This window comes from Episyrphus balteatus, chromosome 4 (assembly GCF_945859705.1).
Source record: "Episyrphus balteatus chromosome 4, idEpiBalt1.1, whole genome shotgun sequence".
Classification (NCBI taxonomy): Eukaryota; Metazoa; Arthropoda; class Insecta; order Diptera; family Syrphidae; genus Episyrphus; species Episyrphus balteatus.
Window position 1 is genome coordinate 49,988,705 of NC_079137.1, and position 14,625 is coordinate 50,003,329.

The following is a 14,625-nucleotide window of genomic DNA, read 5'->3' on the forward strand; positions in this document are numbered from 1 at the left end:
TATGGCGGAACAGTAATGGAAGAAAATAACTATTGTCATACACCGTGGCGCGATGTTTAGTGCAAGTGACTATGAAGCCAGAGGTCTGAGTTCGTTTCCCAGCCTCCACCACCAAAAAAGAGTTTTTCTTAGCCTCTAAGAGTATTATTATTATTATTAAAAAGGACAGACAGAAAATTTAAGTTTAAGTATGCGATTAATTTGTCCTACAAGACATATTGATTCGTTTCCCAACTTTTGAAATATCTTGAAGGAAAATTTCGTAGAGTAAAAAAAAAAACAACAATATTTTCTTTTTTTACTTAGCTTTCTTAAAAAAATTTAAATTAAATTACATTAGTATTATAAAAAATATTCAATTAAATTATTCGGGAGGTATTTCTTTTTTTCATTTAGCGTAACTTTTATTTAAAAAATACTAAATTGTTGTTTTGTCGAAAATTATACCTATATGAAATTTAGCACAGCTTCGAAAAATCTTTAACATATTAGCATACCAGCGGAGGCTTAGAATATAATGTATTATTGTTTTATAATGAAAGAATGACACAACAGTGCGATGTTAGGATTAAATGTAGTTATTATTATTAGTTTTTTGAAGGTTAGGTTAAGCATTAATACAATTATTTATGTAGGTAATTGCTTTTATAATAATTAGCATAATACCTTTTATGCCTATGTAATGTTAAGATTTCAACAACATTTTTAGGTTGTTGATTATAATTGGGATTCTCAAGCGAGACCATCATACCAAGCGATACACGCAAGTTAATAAATTTGTACTATTTTGGAAAATGGTTTAAACACATTGACATATAGGTATTTTTTTTATATGAACTGCTAGACATTATTTTAAACGAATTAACATCAGTGCGGAAACTTATATATTAACAATGAAAAAAAAAGCTCAGTAAAATTCAAAGCTAAATACCAGAAACAAGTGAAATAGACATCCACCTAAAATAACAGCTTCTGTAAATGGAAATTTCGTAGGTACTAGCTTTTATAAAGCTTGTATAAAGCTGGCTTCAGAATTTAATTGCTTATAGAAGTTCGAACTTGTTCAATAACTTCTAATAAGTAGGTAGTTTAAATACTACAAAATAAACTTAGCCGAAGAAAGCTTGATTTTCGATAAAGCTTCGGTTATTGAATTTATAGAAGCTTTACAGAAATTACCATGTTTTGAATTTGTTTTTTTTTGTTGTTTTTTTTTTTTTTTTGGTTTTGATGTTTAGTAATCTATTCGTTTTTAACTGACGTTTTAGCTTCTATAAGGTCTTAAATAAACTAAAGTAGTTCCTTTAAAACTTCAAAGAAGCAAAAATAATAATTTGGTTGTAAATTTGTTTAAAATCATATGAACTTAATCCCCGAACCAAGTTGAAGACTAATCTTTAGACTTTTAAACCTTAGCTTGTGAGTTACAGCCAAGTCCAAGGTCAAAAATTCAAACAACCATGATAAAAAGTGTCAGATTTAGTCCGACTGGCGCTCTTTTAATATTTTTTCTATCATATCAGAATGACAGGGAAATTTGAAAAGCAGTCCTTCGTAGAACATGTCAATGTGTTATTTGGGGTTAATACACAAAATAATAAAGAGACAATATGGCTTACAGATTATAAGAGCGGAGGAATAGGAATGAAAGGAAAGACATAGTTTTGCATAAAAAACTTTGAATATTATAAAAAAAAAAAAAATATATATAAAATAAATGAGTGAGGACAAAAAAGGACGCAAGAAAAAGGATGAAGGTGTTGTAGATTATTAATTTGGTGTTGACGGGAAGACAAAATTATATCAAATTGCGTTTACCACTTGTGTAGCGACTTTCGTGCCTTCCCAAGCGTCGACTGGGTCGATTATTTTGTGCGCACTGTGCATTGGCATTGGCATTGACATTTTGGGCATTCTTACTTTGATCAGATTTGACAGTTATTCTTTCAGCGCTATTACCTACTACACATCCGGTTGTTCGTCCACCACCAGGTGGACCTCCTCCTGTATGTCCACCAACTCCTCCTAGAACTGTACCACTTGGTGATTCTGACTTGCTACGGCTATTACCATTATTATTGATGTTGTTATTGTTGCTGGTAGTCGTCGTTGTTTTTATATTGCCACTTGCTGATTTTGATACTTTATTTCCTTGCATCGATTTGACAGCTGCCAAAATTGCACTTGGTGCCAGCAAATTGGCAGATGTTTGTAAAATCGAATGTGAAGGAGATGTTACACCTGTCGTTGCAGTCGCCGCCGCTGAAGATGTTCTCGAATTTAATGGCACTTGTTGTTGTTTTTGTTTTTCCATACTGGATGAAGCACTGCTATTGCCAGCACTACCACCGCTACCTGAATATTTGCGCGTTTGCAATAATGGCGATTGTGGTAGTATTGAGCTTTGCTCATTTTTATTATAAGGACGACATCCTTTGAAATTTGATTTGGCGGCTATTTCAGCTGACAGGGCTGCCAACTGACTGCTTAGGTCAACACCTGAACGTTTTACATTTGATGCAAGTGGTCCAGCTGGATTTTTTTGTTTTTTTTTTTTATTTTTTTTTTGTATTTAAATATTTTTGTTGAATTATTATATTTTTGTGTGTGTTTTTTTTTTAAGTAAGAATCATCAGTACAACAGAAAATATGAAACAAAAGAAGAAACAAAAAGAAAATAATAAAAATAAATAAGAATAAATTAAAAAAGTGTAAAATTTGTGTAAAAATAAAATTCGAAGTGCAACATTCGTGACATAAAATATTTTTGTGTGAGTTTTGATATAATGATTATAATACCATGCATCCTTTTTGTATAGAAATTGTCAAAAGATTGAAAAAAAAATAACTTTATACTTACATTTATTTTTAGAAAATAAATAAATATTTAAAAGAACTTTTTTTTCGAAAAGTTTCGTTTTTCTTTTCAAAATTAAGAAATATGCTAAAAAAATAACGAAAAAAAATAAGAAAAATAATAAAAAATTATTAAAATTATTTTTATTTTAAGTGGGCGAAACGCTTTATAAATTTTTGGAGTTGAGACCTTTTGTTATTAATTTAATTCAGAGTACCAATATTTTTTAATAAAACTTTTATTAATTTTTTAATTGATTATTTAAAATTCAACACATTTCAAAGGCTTTTTGTAGAGTGTTTCGTCTCTTTTTTTAGTAATTTTGTTTTTTTTTTTATTTTGAAAAAAAAAAAAATTCGGTTATAAAGCGTAGAAACTAGAAAATGTAACTGGTCACTGTGGCGTATGTGTAACCTTTTTTTATTGACAGATTTTAATTAATACACAATAAATCAGAAAGGAAATGCTAACCTCTTCGCAAATCACCGTGAGATTTTTTCATTTCTAAAAAAGAAATTGAAGGCAACGGAACGGGCATTTCATCGTCACGGGTGGGACTTAATTTCAAATCTCATCTCTTATATTGTTTTTAAATAAAGATGTTTTATGAAACAGTTTTTAAAAAAAATAGTTTTCAATATCAAAATTTTGGAAAAAAAAATCAAACTAATTTTAAAACTTTATGTATTTAAGTACTTAATTAGTTTTAAAAATAAAAAAAGGTGTGTCTTTTTCGTTTTCGAGTAATAAAAAAAAAAAAACTCTTTTCTAAGAAATCCTTTATTTTTTGTGTTTATGCGGCTAGACTTGTTGATAATTTATTTGTAAAAATAATTAAATTATAAATTAGAATTGCAAATTTGTTTGAGCCAATGAAATTTAACTATTCGCACTTCTAAGTTTTTAAGAAAATTTTAATAGTTTTTTACAATCCAATTTTAATGTAAATTATCTAAGGTTTTTAACTTTTATAACCAAGAATGGAATCTGATTCTATTTGAGAAGCACCAATAATGTGAAATTTTGTAAAGACCATGTTTTTCTTTTTGCATTTTGACATTATTAGTAAAGAACAATTTCAATAACCAGTTTTTTTTCGAAATTTTGAATAGTTCAAATTGGCAAAGAAGTTTTGATAAAATTAAAAAATTACAATCCGGTCTAGGTATTTAAAACATCAAAATAAAAAAAAAAGAATACAAAATTTAAAATCTCAACATCATTAATAAAATCGATTTTATGCTAAAAATAAAACACAACCCAAGAGAGAAAAAAAGAAAAATTCGTACTCTATGAAACTACATTTTTTTAAATCCACAAACAAAGTGTATAGTAAATATCTTTTCTGCATAAAACTACTACTGTGCCAGCAAAAAGAAATTGTATTGTTCATATTTTTTTCATTCTTTATTTTTTTTTTTGTTTTACTCATTTATCAACCGCCCTAAGGATATTGTGAGATAAACAAGTGCATTGACATCAAAAAAAAAAAAAAACATAAAACAATGCAAAATAGTGCAAGGCATTATATATCTACTAAATACCATAAAGGCTCACTCACTGAAATAGATTTAATGTTTACAAAAAAAAAAAAAAAAACTAAAACAATAAGAAATTTTTATGTAAAGTAAGTAAAGTTCTTTCTTTGTAGGGTTTTGTGTCATATTGTTTTTTTTGGTTTCGGAAGTACCTACTCTTTGTTTGAATTTAAATCAATTGAATAAAATTTTGTGTTTTAATTGAAAATTTAGAAAAATGTCATTCAGCTCCAAAAATTATAGAGGAAGGATTTATGTTTTTAATTTAAATTGACGCTGATATAAAAGGAAGCTTTCATTTGTTGACCTTTGTTTATGTCAAAAAGATTAACAAGGATAACATATTATCTAATAATGAGAATGAAATGTTAAGAACAAGGATTTTCAATTAGGAACTTTATAGATAAACCTACAATAATTGTTTTAGAAATGATAACAATACCTTCATTATAATGGCATAAAAAAGTACATTAATATAATCTTCAATGAAATTATGTTCAGCACTTGAGAACAAGAGAACAAAAGGGAAATATAACCCCTAAAAAGGGATGCTTGCTTTTATGTTAACAAAAAAAAATACATATTTGTTGGAAAACATTTGATATTGGTTTTGAATGTTTTAACTGATATTGTAATTGAAAAAGAAAAAAAAATATTATTAACACGTGAATAAATTATAATTAGAATTTTCGTTGATTTAGGTTTATGGTTTATAAAGAAATCAAGGCTTTTAAAATTAAAACTTTTTTTGAATAAAATTGAATTATTTTAATCAAACACACCTCAATATAATTTAGATACTTTACAAATTTATTTGCAGGAATTCACAACAAAATTAAACAATCAAGTGACTGTAATGTAATGTAATGTAATGTAATGTAATGTAATGTAATGTAATGTAATGTAATGTAATGTAATGTAATGTAATGTAATGTAATGTAATGTAATGTAATGTAATGTAATGTAATGTAATGTAATGTAATGTAATGTAATGTAATGTAATGTAATGTAATGTAATGTAATGTAATGTAATGTAATGTAATGTAATGTAATGTAATGTAATGTAATGTAATGTAATGTAATGTAATGTAATGTAATGTAATGTAATGTAATGTAATGTAATGTAATGTAATGTAATGTAATGTAATGTAATGTAATGTAATGTAATGTAATGTAATGTAATGTAATGTAATGTAATGTAATGTAATGTAATGTAATGTAATGTAATGTAATGTAATGTAATGTAATGTAATGTAATGTAATGTAATGTAATGTAATGTAATGTAATGTAATGTAATGTAATGTAATGTAATGTAATGTAATGTAATGTAATGTAATGTAATGTAATGTAATGTAATGTAATGTAATGTAATGTAATGTAATGTAATGTAATGTAATGTAATGTAATGTAATGTAATGTAATGTAATGTAATGTAATGTAATGTAATGTAATGTAATGTAATGTAATGTAATGTAATGTAATGTAATGTAATGTAATGTAATGTAATGTAATGTAATGTAATGTAATGTAATGTAATGTAATGTAATGTAATGTAATGTAATGTAATGTAATGTAATGTAATGTAATGTAATGTAATGTAATGTAATGTAATGTAATGTAATGTAATGTAATGTAATGTAATGTAATGTAATGTAATGTAATGTAATGTAATGTAATGTAATGTAATGTAATGTAATGTAATGTAATGTAATGTAATGTAATGTAATGTAATGTAATGTAATGTAATGTAATGTAATGTAATGTAATGTAATGTAATGTAATGTAATGTAATGTAATGTAATGTAATGTAATGTAATGTAATGTAATGTAATGTAATGTAATGTAATGTAATGTAATGTAATGTAATGTTATGTAATGTTATGTAATGTAATGTACTGCAATTTGATGTAATATAATGAAGTGTGCTGCAATGTACTGGAGAAATGTCCTACAAACGGTTTATACAGCCTTATTGTGATTTACAACTATCAATAGTTGATAAATATTGATATTTGGGATTTTTAAACCTAATTTATAGGAAAACTGGTCAACCTTTTAAAGGAATTTTGTAATTAGATTTCATTTAATAACGGTGAATACCATTACCGCTTTCAAAACTTTTCTTAATTAAGTAAGTTATAAGATATCGAAATTTAATTTTTATCAACTATCGATTGATAGTTGCAAATCGCAATAAGATTGAGAGTCAGGTTTGACAACAGCCAATAAATATTTCAATAGAAAGATGGGATCTCTATTTTTTTCATTTGAATTAAAAAAAAATTCTATATAGCTTTAACTTTTACAATCTTTTTTAAGTCAAATTGCTGTAATGTGTGTCCAATAAAATATAAAAGAACAAAAAATAATCTTATTTAAGCAACAGCAACTTTTGAAATATAATCTCCTTTTTCACATAGAATGCAGAGCAAGAAGTCCTTAAAGTCACATGTATCTATTACACAAGAAAAAGGAGCAAAAAAAATTTTTAAAATGAACCCTTAAGGCGATACTGTCATTAAAGCAGTCGGATTAAAAATTTACAAAAAAAAAAAAAATAGAAAAAAAAAAACACAGAAAAAAAGAACTAGAGAACACCACCTTGCAACTTGCAACATAATCATCTTTCTAAAGTAACGACCTAGAAAAATTGCTCCACAAGAAAAAGTGTATATACAAAGGACTCTCATGGAAAGACAATCTCACACGTAATACATAAACAAGAGTAAAAATGTTAGAAAAAAAAAATTAAAAACGACAAAAAAAAAACACAAATTTTTTCTAAAGAGTTGAAATGCAAAATAAGAAAAAGTAGAAAAAAAAAAACATACAACCAAAAGCTGTCATCATTCAGTTTGCATTTCAGAATAAGGACGAGAACGCTGCTGACTACGATGATGATGACGACGAGGATGTGAATGAGCTGAAACACTATATATCTACTATATGCAAGTTCATTCACACTGTAAAAGAAAAGACAAAACGAAAAAAAAAAAACAATAGTAGGATCTAGGATATAAAGCACGAGGCTCTGTGTATTATCCCTTCTCTCTGCTCTGTATCCCACCAAAAAGAAGGTTGGTTTTGCTGTGCGGTGCGCTGCTGTTTCTTCTGCTTCTGTTTTTTTTCCTGATGATGGTGATGATGGTTGAAGTGTCCAAAAGTATTCATATTTTACATTTAAATGAGGCTTTAAGAGCATCAACAAATTCACATTAAATTACTGAATATCTCAGTAGCTTGGTCCTTCTTCCAAAAGAAATAAGCTCTCCAAGAAAAAAATATAATAGAAATTACAACAAAAAAAAAAAGGAATTAAAACAGGAACACGCAACTAATGAGTGTTGAAAGTGTATCCTTGATGTAAAAAGATATTCATATATTTTACTTGCAACCTCTGAATGATTGGCTTTTGTTTACTTTGTATCCTGAGAGTAACACTCTGAAACTATATACAAATTTTTATATTATTCTTTTAAAGGGTGTTAACGGGGTTAACCTTAAAACTTTTGAAGGGCCTGATCCATGAGCACACAGTTGGATATTGTTTGGCAAGTTCTTCAAGGTTTAATTTTTCAAGAATTCGGACTAGGAGAAAGTTGAGATGAAAAAATTTTGGAAGGAATGTAAATGTTTTGACAAAAAAATGTAGTTTTTTGTCATTCGATCGAATTTAAGATTTTTCTTATTTCTTATAATTCGTGGACGTTTTTAAGTCTTAATAGCTCCAGCATTTTATAAAACTCAAAGGGTTTAAAGTTCTTTGTTTTTTTTTTAAACATAAATCCCTTTTGTAAAAGAGATATTTTCAAGTCATGAACGTGACGAACAATAACCTCCAAAAAAGCAGATTTGAGGTAAAGTCAACAACACTCTGTGTATTTTCTTGGACATTCTCCATATAAATTACATGGCAAGGGATTACAATTGTGATGTCTCAGGATCAAAATAATTAAAATGAAAAGAATATACACACAAAATAGATGTGTCTGAGTTGTGTAAACAAAATAAAGAAAAAAAAATTAAAAACAAACGAGACAGAAAAATTCGTATAAAAACATGTCTGCCACTAAGACTTGAAGAAGATTTTTTTGGGGAAAATTAATGTTTAATTTTGTTTGAGAAAAAAAAAAAAAATAAAAAAATCATAGAATAAAGAAGAACATGATTTCGTGCCAAGTTAGCAGGTGCTTAGGAAATTTGATATTCGTTGAAAAGATTTATTGTTCTGGAAAGCATAATGCGTTATAATTTGTATAGGAAGTAATTTCTTTAGAAATTATGTAGGAATAAAAAAAACTCGTCTAAAAATGACTTTGCGGAGAAGATAAAGGAATTAAAAAAAAAAATATTAGGTGCCATAAATTTTGCCTTCGATTGGTATCTTTAACTAAATTGTATTTTTTTTTATTTTTACGACTAAGTTAAAAACTGAAAAAAAAAACATGAAATTAAAATAAAATTGCATACTTTTGGGATACTGGAGATTTTGAAGCGTTATAATTTATAAACGGTAAGTGATATAAAAAAATATCTTTATAGAGCGTTTTTTTAGTAAATTCTAAAACCTGCTGTTTTTCTGATATAGGTTTTTTAGACGTTTGACTCCTTTAAAGGGGCCAGTGGACAAAAGATACTTCATTTGTGGCACCATAAAAATGAGATATCGTTGGAAGTGTTTAGCTTATTTACTGTTTATGAAAATATGGACATATTACGGCGTCTAGAATGAAAAGTCAGAAACTACAGAACGTTTTTTTTCCTCCAGTGGCTCCTTTATCACGAAATTATAACTTAAAAAATAAGTTCAAAAACTAAAACCCAACCACTATAAAATAACCAAAAGTTGCTTTTTGACACTCCTCATTAGGTTTTTAAGTACTTGACACGGAGAAAAAAAGGAACCTTAAAATAAGATGATGGCCACTTTAAAACAATACAAAGTCCGCTTAAAATAATTGGATTACCCACAAACTCTCTTAAATTTAAGGTTAATTAATTTAAAAAAAAACCGACAAAAAATTAAAATTTTCGAAATTATAGTCAGACTTTAGATTTACTTTCAGTTTATCATAGGTACTTATTTAAAAAAGTGAGATAGCACGATATTAAGGCCTTCGCCTAACAACACTCAAAAGTTGTAGGTTCGATCCCCAGTGGCTGCCAGTTCTTTGTTTTAATTAAAATATTTCCACATAAAAATAAGCTGATCTCCTGGTTAAATTAAGTGGTTTTCATTTAAATTTGCGCATTAAAAAAATTAAGGCTTAATTTAAGACGGAAGTTATTTTAACAAAAACCATGCAGAAATCCGCTTAATTTAATGTGGAATCCGCTTGTTTGTAGGTGGTCTTTTTTCTCCGTGCAGAAATAAAGTAATCCCTGTTTTGTTTTCTATCTGCGTGCGTACCCAACCTAACAAAACCTAATATCCCTCTTATCTGAATACTTCGAGAAAATTCATATACATATACGTACCAACAAAACTGAAATTAGTGGAATTGATTTGTTGTGAGAGCGACAACCAGTAGTCTTCAGCATCATATCTGCTAAAAAATGTTATTCTAAACCGTTTAAAGCAAATAACTTTTATCCTCAGGCCTTTTTGAGTTGGTCAAATTAATTTCTCTAAAATTTTTCAACCAATCACATTAAAGTCGTTTACTTCAAAAAAATCTTTTCAAAACAAATCCAATATTCAAAATTAATAAATCAAAATTTCTCCCATTTTTGTATTTGAACTTTGTTTCTATAAATTTTTGATTGAATAAAACCGCACCAATTTCTAATTCTATCCATAAATTAAATTTGATTTGAATTTTTGGTAAAACAAACCTTATCCCTTTTCGAAGCAACCACCACATCATTACACAATATTTCAGAAAACACAAAAACAAAACTATGTTACATAATATATCCATCCATTTGGCCTAACCTAACATTGAATTAATTTCCAATCAATATTTCCAAGTGCGGTTTTCAGAGAAAAAAAAAGTTAAACCCTATAAAAGTCTGCTTTTTATATTATAGTTGGCCGACAAATTTTCTTGAGTTAGCAGAAAACTACTACAATTTGTGTGGAAGAAAGAGGAAAGAATATTGCAAAGTTATATAATATTTCTCTTGTAAAACTTTTGATCCTAACTAATATGTGTAAGTGCTTTTATATATCACACAAGTGATTTTCTCTCTTCAGTGATTTTTATGGATTAATTTATGATGAATTCGATGTTAGAAATCAATTTCCTATAGAAACAAAAGCTAAAATCAAATAACGTTAATATTTACATTTTTACTAAATTATCCAGAACAAAACACTCTGGGTCATTTGATTAAGGTCAGAAGGATTTTTTTACCATCATATCTTCTTTTTTAATAAAAAAAAAAAAAATGAATATGTAAAAAGCTCTGATAAAATAATAAATGTCAAGAAAAAAAAACACTACTTCCAAAAATTTTCAATTTCGTCCTTTTTCAAACTTTCAAATTCAAAATAAAAAATCTGTATACTAAATCAATCGACACAGAGTGTATGTCCTTGAAGATATTCTGTAAGTTAGTTTAGCCAATGTGGATATTTATAAGACCTCGTTACACTTGATTCACCCCAGAGAAAATACGAAAAAAAAAAACTAAAAACGGATAGGAAAGATTAACTTTAGGTCTATCGGCAGAAATCTTTAAGATTTGTGCTAACCAAACAAGATTCCCTTAAAATGGGTCAAACCACATCAGATTGAGTAGGGGTCTTTTACCCCTGGAGCGGCCTTAGATGAATATGTCATTTGTGTGCTAACAGCAATATCAGGGCGGAATGGTGTTTTTTTTTTCTTCTATTTTTAAAACCCGAAGGTTAAGTTTTCTTTTCTATATGAAAACTATGTATGAACTGCATTGAAATACTCTCGAAGGATATGATTCTATTCATTTTGTTCCGTTTTCTTTTTTTTTTTTTTTGAAAAAAAAAAAAAAAAAATGTCAAACTTATCATTTTAGTGTGTGAAAAGAAGAAGACAAAAAAAAAAAAAACCAAAGGAAAGTAGGTACTATATTGCTATGAACTGGAGGCAGTTCTTTTGATATCAGATAAGAGACTGGACTTTGTGACACCATTTTTTGTTTTTTGTTTTAAAAATAGCTTATGTATATGGGGACAGAGACATAGTTTTGTAGGGCAATTATTGAAAAGATTTGTATGTGTACTTTAGGAATAATATTTATATGAGTGAATAATGTTTTTTCGAAAACATTTTCCCAGAAGAAATGTAAGTTCAGAAAATGCTCTCAAGCAACGTACAGTGCCGTATTTTGACCTAAAACGTGGACATAAATTAATTTTCTCAACTTAAACTTATGTCCCACAATAGGTAAATAACCAGGCTACTCTTAAGGGAAGTCTATATTGGTTATCCTGGTTCGCGACACTATCAGTCGAAACTAGCACTAGTTGAATAAGCACGAATTTTTTTTGCGATTTTTTTGAAAAAAAAAACTGAATTTTCTTAAAGTTTTTTTTTAACTTAAAAGTGATTTGGGTGACAATTTTGCTATGGATATCGAACATTATGGTTTGTATAGTATTTTAAGCTAAAATTTATTTGTACCTATGTGCGACTTTATTTTTTTATACGGAGGAATTGAATTACACACTTAAAAAAATTTACACTTTTTTCGTTGTAACATTAGTGTTCTTAAATATAATATAGTCTAAGGTATATATTATTAAACAACTGGATATGTAGAACAATATTGCATTTCAAGAGTTTACTCGAGTTTGCGAAGTCCCCCCCCTCCCCCCTTCCAAAAAAACCCTTGAAAAAACTCCTCAAGAACGACCCTTACTAATATATTTTTATATTATTCCGTTGAATGTGTTATATTGTTGACAAAATTTCTCCAGGGATACCTTTAAAAAAATTAACAAAAATAGTGTTCCAAATTTCAAAAGAATCTGTGCAGTAGTTTTGAAGTTATAAGGGTCACCGGCTTTGAAAACTTGTTGTGGAGAGAACGATTTAAAGGTGGAATAAAACGTTCGTAAGCGAAGTATTAAAATACTCATAACTTTGTCAATTTGGATCCAATCGCAAAAATGCAAATACAAAATTTTAATGCGAATAAATAAAAAAAAACAGTGTTTCCCGGGAAAAAAGTATGTTTCAGTTTTTTTCTCACTTCTTAAGAACTTTGATATTTATTAGAATGAAGTCTTTAGTATATGACTAAAAACTATCAGGTCATTGTATAATGATAAAAAAATGTCGATAATATTGCAAAAAAAAAAAACAATATAAAGAATAAATTACTAGCTTTAAAAAAAGTTATATCACATGATTGTACGTGAATTTTTTGATTTTTAATAATTTTTTTTTCCCCGGCTAGTCGGGAGAGGTAAGCGGGTAAGCACTAAAGTGGGCTTCAATGTACCGCGAAAATGAAAATTTTTTATTCCAAATAACTTTTTATACATTTGATACCTATTTGATGTGAAAAATGTGCCCAAATATTTTTGGTCAGGTTTTAGATCAAAATACCACACTGTGCATCGACTAAAAGAACTTTTCCCAAACAAGCACTTCGTACAAATCAATTCTTTACATGAGTTCGAGTTGAAAACAGCTTTAACAAAAATTGGTTATAATTATTCGAAATAGGAGCAGCATAGGTGTGGAGTGTGCACTACATCTATTACTTTTTATATTCTTCTAAAAATGCTGCAACTTAAGTGTAAGCTTAATTATCGACTTTTATGAGCGACAATTAAATACCACCTAACAAATTCCATCTACGCAAATAAGACAAAACAAAAAGAGGCAATAAAAGAAGACTTAAGTTTTTTGCGTTAGAAAAACCAAAGTAGGCAAAAAGAGTGATGTAATAATGGAATTCGCATTTCCACAATATTCAAGACCTACATATATGGTTGAGAGCAAGGTTTCTATCGAGCTGGCTGCCGGACGTCGTCGTCATTGTCGGTTGCGAGCGACGCACCAAAATAAGAGATGAAAAAGTATCTAAAACCAAAGATTGCATTTCCTTCAAGTTTATTTCCAATTTTTACGATTTTTTTTTTTGTTTTTGTTCAGTTCCAACTAATTTTTTAATGTTATTTTCCTAACATCTAGAGAAGTGATTTTTTTTTCGTTACAAGTTTTATCGTAGTAAAATGGTATAAAGTTTGCATTTCAAAGATAGCGCGATGCTATCACTTGCATATTGCATAATGGAATGCATAGCATATACACTTTATATTTCGAGAGAGCTGTTTAAGTGAATTGCAGACTTACTTCAATTCTATTTTTTTTTTTGTTTTGTTACATTTTAGTGTGTTGGCGTAGTGATTGCAGGCGTTAGAGAATACTCTAACTTGCATTTATTCATAATATTTTTTTTTCTTCTTATTTTCGTTTACATTTTGTGAAATGTAAAAAGGGTTGCAAGTTTTTTTTTGGTTTGTAATGTGTTACTTGAGACGTTTCACTTACTGCATGCAAAATAAGCTCCATTATACTTATTGTTTGTTAACCTTATGTTTTTTATGTGGGAAAGAGAGAGAGAGAAAAGTGGATGATGAGTGTTAAAGTTTTTAAAGAAGCCAGCACTGATATACCTACTTTGTAACACATCATGATGATGTGTAAGTTGTAAAGGTTATAAAATAATATGTAACCTAAGTTAAATCCTTTTAACTTGGAGGTTTCCTTTTTTAAGCTTATTTCAAATATGAGAAATTGCTGGCAGGAGTCAAGGTTTTGGTAAACACTTCGTCATGTATATGTACTAGAGTGACCGCAACTCCCATAGAAAAAATTTTTTGTCGAATTTTTTTCGGGGGAACCCCATAAAATGTTCCGCCTTTGCAGATTTTTAGATAGCCAAAATTTCAGCTCGATTGGATAACTCTAAATGGTGCCGACACTCGCTCAAAGTATCAAAAATCTCTGTTTTTTCACTGTTTTTCGAAGAAAATTAGCTCTAGCTCCCAAACAGATCGGGTTATTTTCACTTTTTATATATTTAATTAAAGGTAGTGTTGTTACACATAATTCAGATGCTTAATTTGTTTAGTTTTACTAAAAAAGAAAAATATTGTCATCAATTTAAATTTTCAGTACTTACTACAAAAAGAGCTGAAGTGCAAACTCGATTTAAAATTAAACTTTTTTTTAACTGTTTTATTCTGCGGATTGGGATAGAATGGATGTTTCTCTATCTCTGGGCCCTCGGGT

At 28.3% G+C, this 14,625-nt stretch overlaps 1 protein-coding gene across 12 annotated transcripts in view; it reads right to left on the reverse strand.

Moving 5' to 3' along the window:
* LOC129917909 (disco-interacting protein 2) overlaps positions 1-14,625 on the reverse strand; it is a 225,873-nt gene that overhangs the window by 21,688 nt on the left and 189,560 nt on the right. For 6 of the 12 annotated variants that reach the window (XM_055998134.1, XM_055998126.1, XM_055998124.1 and 3 more), the window contains one exon: positions 1,819-2,532. The exons of 4 other annotated variants lie outside the window; for them this stretch is intronic. In XM_055998134.1, the coding sequence (XP_055854109.1) occupies positions 1,819-2,532 (714 nt within the window). The remainder of the gene's footprint in view (positions 1-1,818; positions 2,533-14,625) is intronic. 2 more of the 12 variants (XM_055998129.1, XM_055998127.1) reach the window with 1 other exon arrangement.